The 23,466-nt window shown below is 35.6% G+C and overlaps 1 protein-coding gene across 2 annotated transcripts in view; it reads left to right on the top strand.

The window, feature by feature from the left end:
• fgf14 (fibroblast growth factor 14) overlaps nucleotides 1–23,466 on the top strand; it is a 223,082-nt gene that overhangs the window by 146,170 nt on the left and 53,446 nt on the right. For both annotated transcript variants that reach the window (XM_088913361.1, XM_088913362.1), the window contains exons 2-3: nucleotides 13,533–13,643; nucleotides 16,632–16,735. In XM_088913361.1, coding sequence (XP_088769487.1) covers nucleotides 13,533–13,643; nucleotides 16,632–16,735 — 215 coding nt within the window. The remainder of the gene's footprint in view (nucleotides 1–13,532; nucleotides 13,644–16,631; nucleotides 16,736–23,466) is intronic.

Raw genomic sequence — 23,466 nt, 5'->3', positions numbered from 1 at the left:
CAAAACACGCGCTGAATATTAGAAGAACTTGAGAAGATTAATGGGACTGTTAGGTTTTGATAAATTTACACCTGTAGTATTTCATCCATTTTGATACAGCAAGATAGTATTCTATGGCCTTCTGTTGCTATTATAAGTCTGAGTTTTAGTCATCTCTTCTAGACAGGCACAGAGTATTTTATACAGTAGATAGCCTCCTGTTCTTTTTGCTAATATGAACCTTGGGTCAAAAAATAATGAGTGATGTAAATCTAACTGTACAGAGGGAAAATTACTTTGAGTTTATCAGATTACAGGGCAGATGAGCACAACAGATTATCGTCAGGTTTACGGTGTTAGTATTATATAAAATAAAGATAGTTTAATGTTAGTTCTGGGTATTCCATTTGGACTCTTTTGTTGTCATTACTCAATGCTATTATATTTTATGTCTTTGATACTCCAGTGGATACTGAAACATTCTTAATCCATTTACAGTTATTTATATGTGAACAGTGTTATCCAAAACAACTTACATTTTCGCCCTTTTATACAGCTGAGTATTGTACTGGAGCAACTGAAATGAAGCACCTTGTTCAAGAGTACAACAGCAGTGTCTTGCCAAGAATCTGAACCCACTTACAAGTCCAGAACCATAACTGCTGCCCCAGTGGAACGTAATAGACCATAGCCTTTTATTTTCTCGATTATAAAGGTAACGTGACAGACTTAAGGAAGCAGAAATGTACATATATCCTTGGTTTTAATTTATTTTTGCTCAGGCAATTGAAAAGTTTACCAAGTGTGGTTATTGGTTATCTTAATGCATTATTATTAAATTTAATTAAATATATCAATTCAATGTTATTAATTTTAAATATTCATTAAATAAATTAAATGCATTTCACTTTATTTGTCTTCATTTTTAGGATAATTTAAAATAAATCTTGAAGGCATTTGTGGTAATATGCTTTCATTTTCATCCAAGTATGCGTGCCTTGAATTCAGCAAAAATATACTGTACTTTTTGTTGTTTTTTTTTAATAGCATTGGTTTAGTGCCTTGTGGGAGTTACCTTATTAATTTTACATCCACATGAGATTCAGAAAAGCTTTCGTGAGCAATTATTAATGCTGGTGTCAAGACCCACAGGGGAGTGCCTTTCAAACGTCTCTACTAAGGCATTCTTACACTTAGCACAAAAAGAAGGATGGCTCTGTTGCTGTTCTTCAGCACCCTGTAAGTCATTGGAAGGCTTTATATCAAGAAAATAAGTCAGGAACTACTAGAGGCAGAGAGGTATTAAACAAAATAGTGTCTCAACAGGGAATGAGTAATTTTCATTTTCAGTAATTTGTCAATTGGAAATGCAAAGAAAATGGGTGTTTTCCAGAGTTCTGTGGGAAAGAAATCCTGCAGGATCTCAGAAAGTAATTCACAGTAAGGCCATATTTTACCTCAGACATTTTTTTCCTCAGTGACCTAAAGTAGTTTAGTCTGGAATTTTAAACCAGACAGGTATTAGAAAGTCAAGTAGACGTTATGTTGGAAACTGCACAGGGAAATGTGAAATATTTCAACAATTATTATTCTTGAAATTAAACAATAATTATAGAATACTTCATTAGAAAGCTGCCGAAATGTTATTTTTATATCACCCTCCTCAGTGTACACTATAATGACCTTTGTATAATTTGGACAATTATATTCAATTCATTAAAAGCGTAAACACTTTATCTGAATTTAAAGAGCTTCATACTAAACTATAATTTATTATTCCCTCCTGGAGTCTGGAGCAAAGTTGCTCTCTCTGAGCACAGGCTGAGCTCACTGATACAAGGATCAAAAGTTCATGCCTAGGTTTTTTATTGACCAGCTGTGACTGTTTTTTTTCTCCAAGTATTGAGGCTACAATTAGCTCAGGACCATAGGATTAGGTTTGGGATTAGTCAGACTCCTTGTGGACCAACACCTTCGTGACTTCTTCAGCAGTTTAGGCTTGTGGTGACATCAGCGCTGGACGCACCTCTCCTCCAATTAGAGCTGAACTTGCTCTAAGTCATTGTAGAGCTTGTGGCCTGTCACACAATAAACAATTTGATAGGTGTTCAGATCAGAGCATGGCTGCCCTTTCTTATTCCTCCTGTGTCAATGAGGGGTTTGGGCTGTGGTTTGAGATCCAAACACACAACTGACATTTTCAAATTGGGTGTGTGATTTGGGGGAAGGGGTGTGTAAGAAAATAGTAATTACTGTACAGATTTATCTTTAAATTATTTTCCACCGTATTTATATAAATGAGCATAATCAGGCCTTTTGAGGTGGAATTCAAGTCTCTTCTGCAAAGCACTATCATTGTTATTTTGTTATTTTTGTTCTTGTTTTCTGAATTCAAAATATGAATCATATCTTGTCGTGATTAGTACACAACAAACATTAAGAGCACAGCAACTATTATAATGTAATCTAACAAGATTTAAAATTTCTAAATGTTTGCTATAACTCCATTTTTTAAATTATATAGATATTTTACACTTTGTCAGTTCATTACATACCTGACTAATCTAAGTCATGTTTTCTTCATGTAATCATGATTTTCATATTTCATGAAACCTAATTCTGAGGCACACTTTCTGTGTAATTCCTAGCCGAACATGATTGACTGGTAGCAGTCCAGTATTGCTATATTTAAATGTATTTTAATAAACATTTTACCCAAGATTGAAGTAAGCACTGAAACAAAAGATTTCCATCAGGCAAAGTAAAATACACTAACCTTTCTTTCAAACACTTCACTTTCAGACTGGTGGGGTCAGCCTTTATTGTATGACAAGGATGTGTTCTTATATTCTGGGTTTGTGCTGTTTACTGTGTCTTATCAGATCTCTTTAAAACGAAATACATTTTTTACTTGTGTTTGTTAAAAATGGAGTATAGCAAATGCACACTAAACTGTAGTTAGCTTCTATGTGTATGTGAACGGATTTATGCCTTAGTTTTATAATTTTATTATAATCAAACTCAAATGTGTAGCTTTTCTTTCTCAGTAAGAATTTTTCATCCTTTTTCCTACTGATTGAAGGCAATTCTCAAACCAAGTGAACGTGCCTCTGACTGAGTATTTCTGTTTGATATTCAGCCATTTTCTTGAACAGAATTAACTGTTTCTGAAGGGCAAATGACAGTAGTCTCATGGACCCAGGGTTTGGTGCTGTTTTAATAATGGTGTGTTAAGAAATCCTTGGCTAGGCATCCAGATCACAGAAAATCCACACTCATTGGAGGATTCCAAAGGGCATTATATTATTCCCACAATTTTAATTCACAGGCTGGCACTGATAGGAGGTAGGAGTCTTGGCTTTAAATTATTCTGCATTCGTAGTGTTTTCATTCAGAGCGGTGAGTATTCTATGCACATATTGAGGTCATAGCATGTGATTGTGAACAATTCAACCAATAATACAAACACTTGTGTATCTATAGAGGGGGAAAAAAGGCTTTTCTTTTTCTCTATACCATTTTAGTATCATTTTAGTGCTGTACTTGTTAGTCAGTGGGGGGAGATCCTGCTTCGGCTAGAATGATTGCATCATCTTCCGTTTTACATTGAAATGTGTGCATATGCTATACATGCGCAGCCAGGACGTAGCTCCCTGCGCATTGTTCAAGGCCCTGCAAATGCTGAAGAATAAACCCCTTTTTCTAAAAAGGAGAGGACATATGACCCAGTGAGATTGTGTCGGGAGTCTCATCTTCTGAAGCAATGCCGAGTCCAGCAACGGGGCAAGGATATCGGGACCATGCTGACATTATTTTCAGAAGCTGTAACATTTTCTAATTGTAGGCTTTTCTCAACACACGTCCTTGTGCACCAGAAAGTTAGGGGGGGAGTTGGCTTGGAAGATGCACTACTTGTCAGCATTCCTAAGATGATCTCCAGCAGTCAACTGTTGCCTGTGTTTTAGAATAGGGATGTACTGTTCATTTACTGTACCTTTGACTAGGTGTTGGTGACCTACAACTCTGCAAGAGATGGCTCCTTACCTTATATACAGCAACATTAAAAAATGGTAGTAATACCATCATTTAATCAAGGACAGTGTAATAATTATTTGCCACTCCAAATAATCAAGGAGTCAGACGTATTTGTCAGAAATGTCTTTGTGTACCTATGCATATACAGTACAGTAATAGAACAAATAGGAGTTAATTCCATGAAATTCCATGAAAGAAAGAAGCAAAAATAAATAGTTTTAGATTCTTCTGGTATGCGTCCCAAAGCTGAAAGTTGATTTTCTATTTTTATTGTTAATCATTGCTTAGTTTCTGTACTGGACTTCCTAATTGTACTTGTGTCTGTATGTACCGTAACATTGGTGATTCATTTGGAAATGAATCTGATGGAGAAGCCCCTGGTGTGCCCAGCTAAGAGACTTTGGAAAGATTCCATCATACCTTTGTGAAGCACTTCAGTGCAAGTTAATGAGGTGTTAAATGCTGCCTTCAATTTAATGTTTAGATGGAATGGAAGAGTACTTTCAGAAAATTCTTTGTAATCACTTACCACATTTGGTCTCATTAAGAACATTAGATGAATTTTGCACATTGTCATTCTTTGTTACAAGTGCCTCAATAACAGGGCTCAGAGCATTTCCTTTCCCTATACAACATTCTGTTCTCCTCTTCAAGAGCAGTTTGTGATAAAGTAATCCTGTTTTTCTCTTTGGCTGACCTTAATTTTCTTTTCTGGAGGACTTCCTTTATCTTCAGCTGTCATTTATTGATGGGCAGATTGACCACACACAGTGCAATATGGGGCTGATGAATTAAGAACTGCTGTTCTGTTCTGATTGGAGAGTGTATGTCTCTAATTACGCTAGCCTTTATATTTTGTGACAGGCATAATGCACAGTTAATAACAAGCTAGGAACAAACATCATTCTGTGTTTAAACCATGTTTAGACTGTTTTTCAGAATAAAGGAATTGCACTTTATTGGAATTAAATGTGTGCATTTTCTACACACTAACTGAATCTACATAGTAATGTTCTGGTCACACATTATCCTGAAAATAATAGCTTGTTTTCGATGCACCTACAAATTAAAAATAATAGCATATTATCAATGTTTATATATGTGTTTAGCCTTTAATGTTGTGATGACAGCAGAAGTGTGATTGAATGGAATACTTCTACTTAACGGATGGTACTGAGATACACTAAACAGATACAGGAGTAATCAATTTATTGCACTTTTTTCTTATTCATTTTCCCTTGAATTCCTGCTTGCTTTCTCTTTATGCATTATCATGGAAGAAACTGAAATGGCTGTTATACTGGAACATTGGGAGAGCTCCTCCTAGCATTTCAGAAAAGCCTGAAGTGGGTCAGTCACGTCTTATATGAAAGCCTGTAGCTGCAGTGTGCAGCAGAGCTTGTCATAGCTCTCTGATGGCAGCTCTTAACTGTTTTCTTTGCTATGTGTCAGGCTTCCCTTGCTCTGGAAAATCCTTAAGTATGTTGTAGAAGTGAGTGTAAGCTACAGACGCCACATAGGAAACATCCATCTGTGTGCTTTGGAGATGTACTGTAGTATCATACTGCCATATTGTCAGCCTTGGAAATGGCATATGGGTGTCTGTGTTTAGCTGTCTTTAATACATGCTCAATAGGAGAGTTTAATTAGACCCGAGGGCAAAGTGTTGTAAGTCTTTGGCCTCAAGAATAGCTATGGAGCTGCATAAGTGGCAAGACTAAAGAGGAAAGACAGAAAACAATCAATCAGTAAGGCTAGTTTTAAGGTCATACATGGGACTCTTAGCACATTTTCCATTTTGTACAGTATAGTACATAATCAGGTGTCTGTCAGACTCTGTCAAGATTATTTTTCACTCTAGGAATCAGAATAATGAAGTGTACTGAGAATGTATCTCAGTTCATCCTCTTGTTGGTCCTCCCAGAAGGAGATTGTCTTCTAATTAAAAAAGCAATGTGTTTTCTTTGCTGCTGTGCACCAGCATTGTGTCAGGGTTTCCTCCCAGATGCATTGCTGTGAGTGTATTGGGTCAGGTTCCTTAAAATAGACTGCTCTTGAAGCTGTCACATCCATTCCCTGCAGCCAGTCATTCGTTCTCAGGGCTCAAGCAGGAAATGGGTGCTAATTGATTTTAAGGACTCATGGAATATCCTTGAACCTTAATGTAGTGAAGCAGGGCATGCATAGCAACATAAGAGTGTTTACAAACAAGAGGAGGCCATGGGTTCATTTGGTTTTTAGTAGCTAATTGATCAAGGTACCTCATCTAGCCTTTTCTTAACAGTTGCCGGGGCATCAGTTCCAAAACATAGATAGGTAGCTTGATCCATGCTCTCCCAGCCCTTTGTGTAAAAAAATCCTCCTACTCTAAGCTTTTTCCAGTTTCCCATAGTTTCTACTTGTGTCCCCAGTGCTCTAGGCTGGCCTTTTCAAGTGTCTTTGGAGATTTTGAATACAGTACACCCTTGATTTAACAGAATAATAGGGGGTAACAGTATGCATTATTGACGAATGTCTGTATAATCACAGCTTACTTTCAGCCCAAAAGCACTATTTTATGATGAGAGTGTTATATATACACTATACAGTATGCCTAATGGATCCTTTGACTTATTTTTTCTCAATTGCAATAAATGCAGTCAGTGCGTTTCTGTGCCTTTCTTATCATGAATACACCAGCTCTTTTTTGTATCATATGAATACTACCATATATAAAATTCACTAAAGAATAAGAAACACAAACAACACCCATCGTAAGCAATTGACTGACCCTGTAGGGCACCCTTGAAATTCTTGAATTTCAAACCTATGCAGTATTTATTTTAACCTTTGATTATGTATGCCTTTTACAGAGCTTTTTTACATATAGGTACCTGTAGCATTTTAGTGTATTTTTTTAAATGATTGTAATAAAAAAATTGAAATTTGCTAAAGAATGTGAAACACAGACAACACCCTACTGGGCTTCAAGCAGGGTTACTTCCACAGTAATGACCACCGCACTTTTTAAAATCCATTTTCTTTACTTGAATTGTGTTTTTAGTACAACTAATGCACAACCAGTGGACCTCTGACCAACACACTCACACAATAGCAGTGTTCTATTTGTTAATCAATTCTCCATTCAAATATAAAACATATACTGTATCTGAATGCCAACTGTCTCTAGTTTAAAAATTAATCTTTCATAGCAAATTTGATCCTTCTAAAAATCGAAATTCACCATATCATTGGTATGTACTGCTGTTAAAATAAGTTAAGTCCATTAAAATAAATTAAGTAACAAAATAACAAGTTAATGAGTCAGGACCTACCTTTTACAAAGCCATGTTGACTTTTCATTAGTATGGTATTTCCATATACTGTACAGTATGTGTCCTGTAATTTGGACACTACAGGACAGAGCCTTCTGGACTGTCATACTGTAGGTCAAAAACTCAGCATGTTTGTGGACAAAGTGGCTTTTATGTTTGTGAAAAATGAATTTGTGAAATATTTGCACCATAGAGTGTCGAAATGTGATGCAAGATAAGAACAGGACAATGGGGAAGTTGCTCCCATGGATAATAACAGTACAAACCAGCAGGCACTTGTGCAGCTCAATTAAATTAAATTCAGTTTATTTTTAAATAGCACCTTTCACAATAAGGTTGCCCCAAGGCGCTTAACAGTGGAAGCGACCATACATTTTGACAATACAGAACAGAAGACCAGAAGACAACGGAGGAGAGGAACCAAAAACTCCTTAGTAAGGAGAAAAAAAACCTCTAGGGGTCCGAGGTCAACTTGTTGCCCAACCTCTCTGGGCATGCTAACATTATATAATGGTAATAATCCGTCCATCCATCATGTCTTCTGTCTCCACTTTGTCTCTGGAATGACTCAGCTGGATGAAGCTTTTTATTTTCGATCTCACAGGAACAAATTATGTATCACAACTTAGAAAAATATTTGGCTTTTATTAGCTTATAAAAACCTCAGACAGTTCATTGTCTAGATAGTCTGTGTGATTTCTTAAGTGCCAGGGAAGTTTTGCAATTTTCAAGGCTAGTGATTTTATATGTGGTTTATAGAGTAATTAAAAAATACATGAATTTTCGTGTGGCTGAATGTTCTGTTAAATAGTCCCACAATATAATAATTAGCAGCAAAAGAATAAATAATAAATATAACAAATTTTTATCCTGCTACTACTGTAGTGAAAAAGTCCTCTGTTTTGAGCTTCACAGAGGTTCTGCAGCCTGTTTTGCTGTGATAACCAGACCTGCTTGTGAATCAATATTATCCTGCAGTGAGCAGATGTCATAGTAGAGATTGAGTGAAAATGACACAGTTATAGAAACATCTAGATCCCTTTGACTCATAGTATAGAAATCAAGATCTTAAGAGAGAAACAAATATACTTTAAATAATGAAACCTTTGACTTGTTTGTTTTCAAAGGCAATTTGTCCCATCCCTCTGTCAGTGTCCTAATGAAACAGTTAATCTTTCATGGATAACATACATTCGTAATCACATTTCCGTTTTAATCTGGATCTTTTATTTTTGCCAGATGTGCTAGTCTCAAGTCAAAGAACCTCTTTTTTATTTGGTAAGGGCTGCAGGACTGGGCAAGAACAAACAGGCTGCTTTGCATTGAAGTAAATAAAAGGAAAAACATTATAATGTGAACAGAGCCTGTCTCTCATGTGTTACAGCCGATACCCTGCTGATGTTTAAGTGGCACAGGACATTTGAAGTCTAGCGGAGTACAAAGCATGAAACCCTTCAGTCCATTGATAGGTAGCCATTTTTAGGCAATTGGAAGATGAAAGACCCTGTTTTCTTAGTATCAAAGTAGCCATGTTGTCATATATCTGGCACAGAACAGATACTATACATTTTATTTTATTTTTATCTGTCTACTTATCGTCTATATATGTATGCCGTTATGACAAAATTTACACTGTGACAGAACGGATAGTGTACATTTTATTTTATTTATATCTCTCTACTTATCGTCTATATACGTATGCCATTATGACAAAATTTACACTGTGATAGAACCGATACTGTACATTTTATTTTATTTATATCTGTTATATATTATAACATGCTTCTTCTCAAGAACAGTAGTTGCAGACATTTGTTGCGACAGTCGAAGGAGACAGTGTGGGGGAATTTCTAGAAAAACCTTGCAAGAGATCATTCTAGAAGAACCTTGCAAGAAACATTCCAGTTTGGAATTCTGAAGTATAGTTTTTATGTAATAGCATTTCTTTAAAAAAAAATAAACACTTGGTGACCCCATCAAAAATCAAACCAAAAAAATCATATTTAATCATATTTGTACAAAAATCATATTAAAAAAAAACAGATGTGGGATTCAAAGTCAGTGGAAGGTAGAGTTGGGACATGTAGACCCAAAGCATAAAAACAGTATGCAATATTCACTAGGATGAATTGAATTGATTTCACTAAAATGAAAAGAGTTGCTCCTCCCTCTTCTTCATCTGTTAAGACCACACAGGAAAGTCTGCTGTTCCTTCTGCAGTGTAATACCATTGCTTTGCCTTTATTCAGATCCAAAATATAAAATGTGACACAAGCAGTAGCCACCTACTGTAATTCCAAAGTCCTCTGTTACTACAGGCTCTGGGAGTCTAATTTCCATTCAGCTGGCACTTCATTTTGATGCTCCTCACCCTGTACAGTACAGCATGTGCTAGCTCAGTGTTACAATAGCCATGCACCATGTAAAAAGAGTCAGCTCTTGGTTTCTTTTGATCAAGAACACTGATGGTTACTATTAAATACTTGATTCTTGTATATAGGCACTGCATTAGAAAAATATTAGAAAGTACAGCTGTAAGTATAGTACTGTATCTGATTGCAAGATACAGAATCATGAGCAATGTTTGATAGCAGAAAGTTCAGCTCTTATAATGTCATATATTTGATTAACCAAAGTGGCAACATATTTCCAAAGGCGTGATAAGGGGTTTGTCTTGTTCGGTTGGTGGGGCTATTTCCTATAAAATATCTCTGTCATAAAAATCATAAAACTGTGAGGAGAGGCTGGAAAGAAAAGTGCTGAAAACAATTTAATCTTTCAAAACAGAGGTATGATTTCAAGAAATCTAGTTAACCAGGATTGGCTTTGGATTTAAGTTAATTACATTTCTGAGGTATTCTTTTTTATTAAGGTAAAAATTCCTCATTAAGAAAGTTTCTGTTAAACAGTCACCAAAATAAACTAGGTTTGTATTCTTTTTTGTTTTCTTTGCAAACAGTATTTCTTTTCTTCTGTTCAGTGTAAATTAAATACAACAAGGTGCTCATTGAAACATCACAGTATACTGTATTATCCTGGAGATCTTGAGTTTTTTTCCATCCTTACTAACATAAGCTACGGCAAGACAGTAATGATAATGATACATTCAGTATGAATCCAGTATGATGAGCTGTCTTTTGCGGGCACTTGAATACTGTTTGGATTTAAGGTAATAAATGTTATAGGTGATTTTGAAATGTTTTCAGAATTGGACAGAATGGAAGACTTAAAGCCTTTTTGGAAGTTGTTTTTGCCAAGATTTTAATTGCCAGTGGTTTTAGTGGGGCAAAGACATTTGAGATTAAATGTGTACACGATCTTCTTTGGATCATAGTCTGTAATTGAAACACATATACTGTAATCCTCCAGCTTTATTTTTTTAAATGTTACTTCATAGGTTTTAGAACTGTGAGTATTTTCTTAGCTGTGGAAATAAATCAGTTGAGCAGAAACTGTTAAGTGGACACTTAATTGACAGATTGAGCAAGCAGTATTCCTTTGCAAAGTTTCCTCTTCCTCTTCTGTCAGCAGGGGGTTGTAATTTTCTCGAGAAGGGGGACAGTTCTACTTGCCATCTGTAGAGAAGTACCTCCAGCTTCTCAGTATGGTTCTCACACGTCTTGTTATGTAGGTAGGCTGTGTAGGATGGCTGGCTGGGTTTTTCTGTAGACCAATTAAAATTCCTGACTCGGCCAGAGGCAATTGTCCTAATATATGCAACTCTCGGCGGAGAGGTAAAGTTGAAAGCAAATAAATCACGTTCTAGAAATCCTTCAAAAATAGGCATCCCCATTTTGGAAAATGGAGCTGGTTGTTTGGCACCTAGGTCCTGCAAAAGAATATTATTGCCTTTCCTAGTTTAGAATTTCTGTTGCTTTTCCAGTTTGCATCTACTTTTTATTCGGTCGTCTTTTTAAAAAAAAACATATAGCTAAAATTTGAATTGATGTTTCTCTTTGCCATGCTTCAAGCACTTTGATATTAGTGCTTTTGAATTCACAATTTAAAATATTTATAGAAAAAGTCACTATGTTATGAACTATGTATAGTATTATTATTATTATAATTGTTGTTAGCATACCATGGAAATGTGTTCAACTAGAAATGTGATAAAACACTAGGCAAAGATTTCCATATCTGAGGCAACCCGAATTGTTTAAATAACAGCCGTATCCTGTGAGAACACTATTTGTTACATACGTGGGTTCTAAACATGTTTGTTAGGTCCACAAACTTGTGTTTTAGAGATAATTTGTTGCTTTAAGTACCCAGGAGCATTCTGAAATTGCCGTATTTATCACGCTCCCCAGCACACTTCTTTTACTTGCGTGATGGTTTTATTTACAGCAGTTCATCCCACCCTGTGTGAAACCCAGTGTGTAAACAATTTATTGGGGGAAGTTGAATTTAATTGAAACCTCTTCTGGATCTGACATTGGTTTAATTAAAAAAAGAGTGTCTTTGACTAGGCTGGAAGCTATGCAAAAGATGAGGATTTCTTTCATATCCACCAGTTTTATTTTGGGGTCTTTAATATATACCTAATGGCACACAGAGTTCTGTGGATTTTCAGGTGATAGCACATGATGGTATGACAGCACTCATGCAGTCGCAGTAGAAAAGATGCCTTATATGTGTGTTATACCATAATACCACTTCAAAGGCATTTGAATTGCATTTGTTCTGGCAGATAAATATTCTTTTGATTACGAACGAGTGTGACGCACTTTCTAAAGAGGTTTTTTGTAGCATGGTTGCACAATAACCTGAATTACAAAGAACTGTTAAAAGGGCTTGAGTGTATTCACTAAAATAAATAAGAATATTAAAAATAAGACCTTTCTTTTTGTAACTACTGGAGCGTAAAATACAGTGTAGGAAAACAGATGTGAATCGTATCATATTGAAATTGAGACTGACTTGTTACAAGATTCAGCTAATTGACTTAAATATTAAGTTATTTGGATTGTTGGCACATAAATTTAGAATACCACATTTTTATGGGGTAAGAAGAGATACTTCACATATTGTTTTATGAAATAGATTACTGTAAATGGTTGTAATCTAAAATATTGTATCCACCAATGATCTTTTATTTCCTGACAATTGCTTACAATTTGGGAAATCCTATTAGAATATATATTTGTTTCAAAAGCTATTTTTTTTTAAATTTCAGATATTTCAGTATCTGAGCCATATTTCCATCTATACTTCTTAACATGTAAATGGTATATTCAGAAAGGATTATTATAATGTTTTGTGCATTGAAGCTACACTGTGCTGTACAAGAACACTTGTTTAAATCTGTTAGATCTGTTTGTTTCTAAATATTACAATACTCCCTTGAGTAATTGTATGAAGCCCCACTTATGCACAATTTAAATACTTTTCATTTGAATTGTGATTTTCATCGAAGGTAGTAACTAAAGAAATATATTTTTTTATATTTTTTCTTATGAGGTTCATATGGCTTAGTGGGTCAAATAAGGATCTTTCAAGTCCTTGAACCCGTTTGATCATAGTTACTGTACATTGCCCAAGCTCTAATACGTACTCTCATAAAATACCCAACAGAGGGTGCTGTTGAGTTCCTGCGGTAAAGATACTGTAGATCAGCGTGATAATTAGCTACTGTATGCAATTGTAATAAGCAAAACATGAGAAAGCAAAAGTTTTTCCCTGTCCTTGTTTAAACCATAAAGGTGCACTAAAGCTAAAGTTAGAACACAGGAAATTCTGTATAGCATACGTTAAGCAGTTTCAACCAAATGTCATATTTTTCATGATCAATCAGGTACAGAGTTACTTCTGTGAAATTTGTTTGTATTCATTCATTTCATTATATGTATCTTTTAATTATTCTTAAATCAAAAATATAATATAATATATATACTGTATGATGACTAATGTAAGCAAAAATATAATTTCATTCTCAATGTGTTCACAGAAGAGTGACGAACAAGTTTTTTTTAGGGGTGGCAAACAAGAGGAGGCTCTTTGAGCCACGCAGCACAAATGTATTAGGATATCTAATTCTAACATATAGGAAATAAGAGGTGTCTGAGGGAGAGACCAAGGCTGAGAAGGATCCTCTTATATCTGCGTCAGTATTATTTATTATCTTCCTGAATGGTTACATGCTTGTCTGTTTTCTACAGGGATTTCCTCTTGAGTTTAATTTCATTTTTTCCATTTTTTTTCCAGATCCCCAGCTCAAGGGTATAGTGACCAGGTTATATTGCAGGCAGGGATACTACTTGCAGATGCACCCAGATGGATCTCTTGATGGGACCAAGGATGACAGCAGTAATTCTTGTGAGTCACATTTGCTTGTGTTGCATATGACATCCAAAAGGGTAAAGCTTTGTTTGTTTGTCATTAATTTTTACATGATTAGACTTGTATGGGGCAGCACATTGGCGCAATGGTTAGCATTACTGCCTCATAGTTGGGGATCTGGGTTCAATTGCTGGGGTTGCTATCTGTGTGGAGTTTGTATGTTCTCCCTGTGTTCACTTAGGTTTCCTCCAGGTGTTCCAGTTTCCTCCCATAGTCCAAAGATGTACTGCTGGGTTAACTGGCATGTGGGAAAACTGTCCCTGGTGTGAGTGTGTCCTGGCATCCTAGTCCAGGGTGTATTCTCATATGCACCTGTAGCTTGCCAGGATAGGCACTGACTTTGCCTGTCTTCCTTCGTGCCTGTATTTGATTAAGCATGGGAGAAAATGAATGAATGTGTGACAATCTTATAATTGTCCCTTCTACTAAGACTGAGTGTAAATCTAAAGGTTTTATAATGTAAGTCACTCTAGATAAGATAAGATCACTTTATTGGCCGTATACAATTTCTTGTATTAGGAGATTATCTTTTCGCATACCCCAGCTTGCTCTCCATGAGACACACAGACAGGGAGAGAAGCTTGGGGTCAGATTGCAGGGTCAGCCATTTATACAGCACCCCTGGAGCAGTTGGGGTTAAGGGCTTTGCTCAAGGGTCCAATGGAGTAGGATTCCTCTGCCGGCTGTTGGATACGAACCAGCAACCTTCCAGCCACAGGCGCAGATCCTTAGCCACAGAGCCATTGCGATAAGGGCTTCTGCTGAACAGATAAACACATAAATGAAATAACTGAAATGAATTTATATTAACAAAATCAACAACAGTATTTTTTTGTCGGAAAATGTCCATTTCTGTTCAGAATGAAAATACACATCAGCCATTCTCGAAGGTTCTATATTTATTTTTCTCTATTAAATACTAATTCTGACAACCTAAATTAATAAAAGTAAACTAATAACTGAAGAGCAAAAGGAAAGAAGGTGCTCAAAATGTGTGGAGTAGGAGGACCTCACATGAACAGCCCGATGAACATGTCATGTTATCACTTTAGCCACTTTTATTCAGATGCTCTGGCTCTGTTTTTATGGTATTTCTCACATTACGAAAATTCTGAATTTTCCTTTCCCTTGCCTTTTGACTCAACACAGATGAGACTACCATAACCTGTGGTTTAATGTACAGGTTGTACTCTACCTATAACAGCCAAAGTCTAGTGGAATATTTAAACGTCAAAGACACAGTTGTAGCTTACATGCACTTAATTATTCCAGTTCCATTAATTTTAAGAAGTTCATTAAACATTTAAAGCATTTGAATTTTAAAAGGATCCATTAGAAAGTCAAAGAGCTGCATGGTGTAGATTTGGACAAGTTCCAGAAATAACCCAAAAAGCATTACATTGTGCTTTCTTAATGTGGGTTTTTATAAGTAAATCTAATGTGTTGCTTGCAAATGGCAGTAATACACTAAGATGTGTTATAGGTATAGGAGATGGGCTAGGCTCTAGATTTGCTTAACCTTACTTTAGTGGGATAAACAGAAGTTCACCATAATCCTTTGTGAAGTCTTAAATTTCTATACTGGTGTGGAGTGGATATATCATATTATTAGCCTGTGCTGGTACGTCTTTTAAAATGCCGCAGGCAAACTTTTTAATTAAATTTAACATGTGTAGAAAGTCACTTAGTATAGTCCTGTAGTCTCAATGCAAAAACACACAGGAGAAATGACATGTCATTTTACTTTTTATGTAGTAAGCTTTTAGTATAAAATGACAAGAAATATATGTATATATTAAAATATAAAATATATCAGATACAAGCACCCTTTTTTGACTTCAGTACATAATTTCACTGCTTGGTCGCACTATCTGAATGTAAACTGTAAAATGTATTGAGGAAAGACTGTAAGTGTAAGTCTTTTTTTGTTTGTTCCTGTATTAGTTCTTTTGTTCTGTATTACCATGGTCTTGTATCATATCATCAGTGTTCTGGAAAAGGAGTAATTGATGGTTCAAACTGAAGGTGTTCTCATGTATTAAAATGCATAATGGTAACATAGGAATTTAAGAACAAATATAAATAGGAGGAGGCCATTCAGCCTATCCAACCCACTAGGCAGGTACAGTAGCAACTTATTAATTATATAAATCTCATTTTGTTGAAATCAGTCAAGTTACTGGCTTCACCAATAAGGCGGGGCAGCTTGTTCCATACTCCCACAAACCTTAGGGTAAGGAAATGCCTTTTGTTCTCACTTTTAAATACATTTCCACATAGTTTCCACCTGTGTCCTCTGGTTTCTCTATCTATTTGGGGTTGACTTTGTCAACGCCTTTGAGGATCTTCTGAAATACGGGACCTTATCACATCGTCCAGGACTGTGGTTTTGAAATAATAGCAATGTCGAACATTAAAAGGCGATTGTTCCTTTTAATGATATAGGTATCTGATTGGGGTTGTTTTGTGCTCCAGCTGAAAAATTTCCATCAGCGTCATTAAATTTACTTTGAAGTCAGTGAGTGCAAATGAAAGCTAGATTGTGTCTTTCCCAAGGTTGGTGCAGATAAGAGGGTGTCAGCTAATTGGGTGGAATGGTATTTAACTGTTGTAAAGTTCATTATATTGATACATTTTAATCATCTGTGCTTATGTATTTTCTGCTGCTGCCCAGATTGTTATTCCTCACAACAACAAGCCATAGTTCATTACTGAATATTTGGGAATGCAATGGAATGCTTTCAAACAAAAGTGCTGTTAAATCTGCCATGTTGCAGTAATCACATTACCCTAATATTACAATTCTACACGGTTCTGCACAGACCTGGTGGCTGATATTAATGTTAAACAAAAAGAAACAGAGAAGGTGGGGGGAATTTTCAGCTTGAAAATTGAATAACTGTGCTGAGATTTATACTGTACATTTTATTGCCCTTATTTTGACTGATACTTTTTCTTTTCCAGCTTTGTTCAACCTCATACCAGTGGGTCTCAGAGTTGTTGCTATTCAGGCCGTGAAGACAGGGTTATACATAGCCATGAATGGTGAAGGCTATCTGTACACATCAGTAAGTACCTCACTGTGTTAAAAACAAGTGTTACAAAGTGGTAAATGGCAGATGATTATGTATTGTTTCGGTACATTATTTCTTGTGATTCAAAGACAGGCCTGAATAGAATTTAAACACTAAAGTGACATGTCAAAACACCTTTTTCTGGTCATAAATTTTGAAAGCCTTCAAACCCCTTGGGGTGCTTTAAATACTTTGCTTGTGTAGCATTGAAAACACATTTGCAGTGCAGGCAGTAATTTACTGTCCATAAGTCACCCACATTGTAAAACCACAAATTAAGTTGTAGTGTTTATGTATTTATATGGATACATAAGTATTTATGTATATATATGAAAAGGGCTGTATCACAAATATTTTCAATACTAAATACGTCTCTGAAATATGGCTCCATATTTTTTCAGTATTACATTTTTGTACAATGGTTTATAATGTAGCAGAAGATTAAAGTGCGCTTTCATTGTCTACATTTGATTGTCATGCAGAATATACAGTATAGCTGGTGTTGTTCTCTAATAAGATAATGTTGTTATCAGTACTCATTGTAGTTTTACTGTAATGTTTATGAATGTTGAAATAAAGAGTAGTCACCACCTTCAAGCTTTGAGTAACTGGATAGATAAGCTAGCCACATTCCTAAGTGTTCCTCGTGTTCTTTAGTTTTTTAAACGGCTTGGCTCTATTTCTAGATCAAAGAACGACAGAATCAAACACAAAGCAGAGAATACAATGACCTATATGGTTTGGAAGTTGACTCCTTAACCTTCCATATCACTACATAAAATTGAACACATTTCGCTTTCATTTTACTATATATTGACATTTCTAATAAGAAAATAATTGTATTATGGTATTTGATAATTACTCACGTTTCTTAATCTGGCAATGCACAAAATCCACCTGAAATATGGAACAATGTACAAAACCTATTAAATGTCTTCAGTCTTTAGGACTATATAGGACTTTACTGCTGTCAGTTTCAGATGAATATGTGAGAACATTTGTCAGAAATTACAGTAGATGGAAACATTAATTGATGCATTTGTGTTTTTTTCTTTTCAAAATACAAAGAGATTCTCTCTATATTGTCCCACTTAAATCATTCAAGGCTTTATATTTCCTAGTAAGCTTGCCTTTTGCTGCTTGTTTACAATACCCTACAGCATGACAAGGTTAATTATAGGGTGAATAAAAATAGGGTGAATACATTATGATTATCAGAAAAGATCTTCAGAAGAACTAACCTGTCATAACCAAGGCAACCGTAGTTTGAGCTGGGGCCCTGATTGACTTAACCCTGAAATACAGCTTGTCCACAGAGTGCAATTGGCTGCCACAAGGAAGTTCAATACCTTGCCGATAACAGAACTGAAGATAACAAAAAAGCTGTCTTGTTATCTGTATAGTAAATCACTCCTTCAATTACCTGCTGGCCACACAGTAAAATCCATCAGCCTTAACTTAACTAGTGGTTGTTAAAGCCATGTAACATAAAGAATAAGCACAGCAAGATGTGCAGTTGGATTCTGGAAAGGCTTAATCCTCTTGCTGGGCAATTGGGCAGGATCTCTAAAAGGAATTACAGTGCATAGAACTGGCCTACAGTCTAGTGTGAATTACAGATACTATACGGCAGTAATGTGCATCCAAACCAATGGTTAGCTAAGGCAGGAGTGGGTACACATACTGCACATCTGACTTCTTAATGTTTTCACTGTTTTCTTCATGCTTAAATATTAAGTATTTGAAAGTGATTGTTGCAGTTTTGTAGTTTTTATTGGCTTCGCAGATAATGTGGTTCATAAGAAGACAATACACACATGGCGATCACTGTTGTAAATCATAGTTTTGTAATTGGAAAGTATCATAAAAATGCTTTTCTGTCATAAACCAGCTGCAAGCAACTGACATTGGATAACAAAACCTTTCATGTCGAAATGTCTTTGTAACCAGATACATTTATAGTAATAATATGCATAATTATGTCAACAATATGTAAAAAATCCCATTCATTACGCCATTTTAAAAAAACAAAACAAAACACGACTGGAATCCCCTTTATTTTTTATATGTATGTGTATTGTAATTCTTCTCAGCTGATTGTTAAAATTAAAATGCTGCAACCATAGAGTGTTCCATTCGTCACAGATGAGTTACTAATATGAGCTATGGGCTACAGGCAGTTTGGTTGCACATGACTGAAGAGCCTGTTGGTAAGCTTACTTTCAGTCAGGGATTCATGAATTTTGCAGCTCACTTCCCTACTTATCATTTTCCACCTTTATGGGGCTTATAATCAGTTCCTGTGAAGTGCCTGCCTCCCACACTGAAAGCCTTCCACAGTGGGGTAATGTCAAATCACTTCCCTTGAAGCTGATTCGTTCAGTCATCCTTTCCTGTTCCACACAATAAACACATTAGACGTTGACCACAATTTCCAGACGTAACTGTGATTGCGACGTCTCTCGATTTGAACGCCCGTTGAAAATTTGTATGACGTACATTTAAAGACAGTGTACTGACCTGCATCTAAGACATAAAGAAAGTATATATCTTTCAATACATTATGACAATGATTTTTGTAAGTAGAAATCCAGCAATTAACAGTGACTGCCATCGAAGGCATGGCAGAATGGTTTATTGCTATTTTAGTATGTCGATATCAGCTCTGTCATGTTCACTAGAGTCTGGTAATGCTATTTTCTATGGATTGTTCCTTTATAAATCAACAAAAAGCTCTTACGAGTCCCCTCTATAGATTCAAGAAAAAATATTTTTTAACTATGGAATTGTCATATGGCTTGCAGTGCCACTGGTAGGGTCATTAGTATTTTGTGCAGATCGTTTCTGAATGCCACTATCATTTCTAAGGGGAGGACAATTTTCTTTCAGCTAAATTTAGAAATAATTATGAATTATTACACACACTTGAAGAAGGCTCCACAATTGGAACGTTTTGTTATTTTTGCTTTTCGCTGTGGAATTAACCTTTATTTATTCCTTCACAGCTCCATAACTCTAACTTCTTCAAATGAATTTATTTTTGCACTCCGAGAACAATAAATTAAGGGGAAAAATATGGTAATTGATGATCGGCATGTGCAATGTTTTAATCAAACTTGAAAATTTTTACCTCTAACTCTGTGCCCTTTCAGTAGTAAAGCATAATTATATTTTAATCCGGGAGTTTGCTCTTGAAATTAACTGCTGAGCATGCCAACACTCTTTTGAAACATATCCGATATGCAAAAGATGTTCTACAAGCTATGAAAAACCCTTTGAATTTTTTAAGAGCCAATCGTAGGCAAGAAATATGAAACTGAGATTCTGCAAAGCAATCCAGATAAAGACACCCAGTGTAGAGAAAATATTAGAGGCTCAAAACATTAGAATTTTGAAAAAAAAATCTTACAGCCTTAATGTAACAAACTCTACGCCCTACATTGACAGGTAATTAATTATTGGTGTTCTCTTAAAACTAATTAGGATGAACTATAGCAGAGATGTAAATTAAATAATTGTGAAAACATACTACAGGTTGTGGGCTTCCATTTCCTTAATAAATAATTGGGTTATGAAGGAAGGCACAAATTCCTTCATGTAGCTTTGTGCTTAGCTTGTATATACAGTATATATTCTTCTTCTTGAATCCTCAGTGATGTCCTTGTTACAAAATAGTGTGCAACAAAACTATTTATTTAAAACGTATTCTTAAATCAACGAAGAGTCTTGGTAGTGTTTACCTTGTGCGGCTGTGATGCAGAGTAGTTGTGAATTACATTTTAGCCAAACAAAACTGTCAACTGTCAGCTGTCAATGTTTATTGCTAAGGCAGTGCCTGGCAGATGTCCTATACTTGAAAGTTTATTTTTCTTTGAAAATCGCTTTTAAAAGTCAGTGTTTCAGGCTGGTTTATATAAACATGTTGAGTGTATCACTATAAATATACATTTTGTACATACATATATACAAGTTTACTGTGCAAGTGCATTATCCTACTGATCCTTAATGCTGTCTGACCTTTCATTAGTCCTTTAGGGTAGCAAACCTGAATCAACCTGATTCATCTTGGGTTGGGATTTTTTTTCCCCAACCAATACAATTTCACAAGATCTCCGGTCATTATAAAAAGGTTTGGCATTTCATGGCCTGCTGATTTTCCTTAAAGGCTTCCGCCTCAATTCTTTCGATTGGCAGGCAGCAGGGGTTTCTTTATCTCACACCCACACTTGTTAGTACTACCTTTCTCTATTGTCAGATTAACTCGCTGCATCATTAGAACGACCCTGTAAAATTAAATCCAAAAGGAGACCAATCCCATTGCTTACAGTGAATGCACTGAGCCTTTTTTATTAAGAAAAATACAGTGTGTTAAAGGGAGAATAGGCACATGTTAATCATGTATTATTTTAGATTGGAATTGAATCAGGTGAGGACAATTAAACCTTAATTTGTAACAATATATGCATCGATCAAATGTGCACTGATTTAATGATTTAAGGATAAAGTACAAAATAAGGGAAAAAAAGCTAATCGAATTCATCATACCATTGAGATGTATTTTTATTCTGATCTTGGTACTGTATTTTACAAGAAAAGATTTTTTTTAGGTTGCAGATACTGTAGGTACCTTTTGTTACATTTGTTAAAGGTATGTATGCTTATCTTTTCCTCTTGAAATGAAATAGATTTTTCTGTCTGGTATCTCAGATGTGAATTTGATTCTTTGACACACCTGCAGCAACGGCAGTTCATGCAAGCAGATTTTGTGTATGATGTTTATTATTTTTTTAATTGCACAGATCATACACTTTACACTTTAAAGCTTATTATCAATGTGCTTCACTTGAATATATTACATGTTTTTTATGCAGTGCTCGTCCAGTTAATATGTGATTTTTGGCCAGAGATTTTGATTATCCTGCCCAGGGTGTATACTGCCTTGCACTGGTTAGAAAGTGGATGGATGGATGGATGATTGGTTTTGGTGTACAACAATGTGAAGAATAACAGTGCTTACCATTAGTTTTGATTTAACCAAAGCAGAATCCAAGCATAATAAATCCATTGAAAAATTTTGATTGATTTAGGGGATTTTTTTGCAATATACTGTATATACAGTCCTTTCCACAATTGTGCGAATTGGCTATAATGCAATTGATTGATTAGGGAATGCTTTTCCACAATGTGGGTGCATGTTGGGTGTAATGTGACTCAAATACTGTATACCGGAACTAGAGTAAAAACAGTTCTGCACAGCAACACAGGCTTGGGATGCTGGTAGATTCTCACACATTGACATCCGTCTTTATCCAGTCTGCATATGTAACAACGTTGTGAAGCTGTGCCAGCTACTTTTCATTCTTTGGCAACACTGATAGAAATTTTGCTTTTATAATGAGTAGCTAGGGTATAAAGTGTTCCGTTAGGATGTGTGGTGCAAGTGAAAAGAAAAGGAAAGCTATTACCTGGAACAAAAGCACGATGATACAGTCTAAAGTGATATGAGTGAACATATTGTGTTTATTGTTAAAAATGTTTCTCATGAAAAATATTGTCTGCCCTTCCTCCGCTGTAGAATTTCTCATCACTTAGCGATGCAAATGCTCATGCAAATGAAGCCTTATTTTATCTATTTTTCACTGTTTTCTGCTTAGTTATCACAAAAACACATAATGCAGAAGTAATACAGTACAGTCAAACTAGTAATATGACCAATTACTATAGAAAAATACCTTTGTTATCGTGAATCTGAAGTCTCTACCACCTAACCTCTTAATTCCCATTATGCTAAGGGTTTCTAGAATGCAGTTTTCTATATTGCAGGGTTTTCAGGAACACAATTACAGTATCACTTTATAGCAGAACTGCCTGTACTAGCAGTCTATTGTATAGCAGATTATAATATAACAATACAATTCTTAGCTGAATTTGTTTCCACCTTTGTTGGTCACCCTGGTTACTAAATGGTAGAGTATAGATCTATGAAGAGCTCTGCAGGGAACCTGCTAGCAGTGACCCTACCTGACTTTTTCTCTCCCCATGTATAATAAAGTAATTCACACACAAAAAAATGTCTTTGCTGGACAGTCTGTAGTATATTGAGCATACACCAGAACGTATAACATCAGGCAATTGTAGCTCACTTCACTTTTCTCTCATTTCTCTTTTTATTGGATCTACTTTATGTGTCTGTGCTCTCCTGTAATTTACAGCTGGTAGCTAAGCTGTCTAGGGTGTAGATTCTGACTAAATGCCTCTTGGAATGGAGCAGTAGCAGCAAGTGGCTTTGGCACAGTTTAGATCCCGTTACTTTCAGAAAGAAGGTTATGTTTTTAAAAAATATATATAACCCCTTCTAGAAAGTATCTGATGTTAAAATTGGGATACTTTTTTTTAAAATCCCCTGCGCAATGTGAAAACATTAATTCTGCTTTTAAACACTAATAGCCACAAAGGGATTTATCAGTTGAGTCATCTTTTGCTTTGTAAAAACATTGAGTGCTGAAATTGTCAGCAGAAATGTTTTCCTCCTAATAGAACAGAGACACAGTAGCAGTAAATCTATGAAAAATGTAACAGATTACTGTGAGGTTCTTTTTTTAAATAGGCAGTGAAGGTGTTGCTTTATTAGATTATCCCTTTTTTCATCAACTTGGCATTAGGTGGTGTTTTGAGGTGTGTTGTCTGAGGTGTTATAGCTGCAGGCTTTCAAGACGTTCACCTTC

The sequence above is a fragment of the Atractosteus spatula genome, chromosome 4, assembly GCF_055471065.1.
Source record: "Atractosteus spatula isolate fAtrSpa1 chromosome 4, fAtrSpa1.hap1, whole genome shotgun sequence".
NCBI classification, from domain to species: Eukaryota; Metazoa; Chordata; class Actinopteri; order Semionotiformes; family Lepisosteidae; genus Atractosteus; species Atractosteus spatula.
This window is presented reverse-complemented; position numbering and strand designations above follow the sequence as displayed.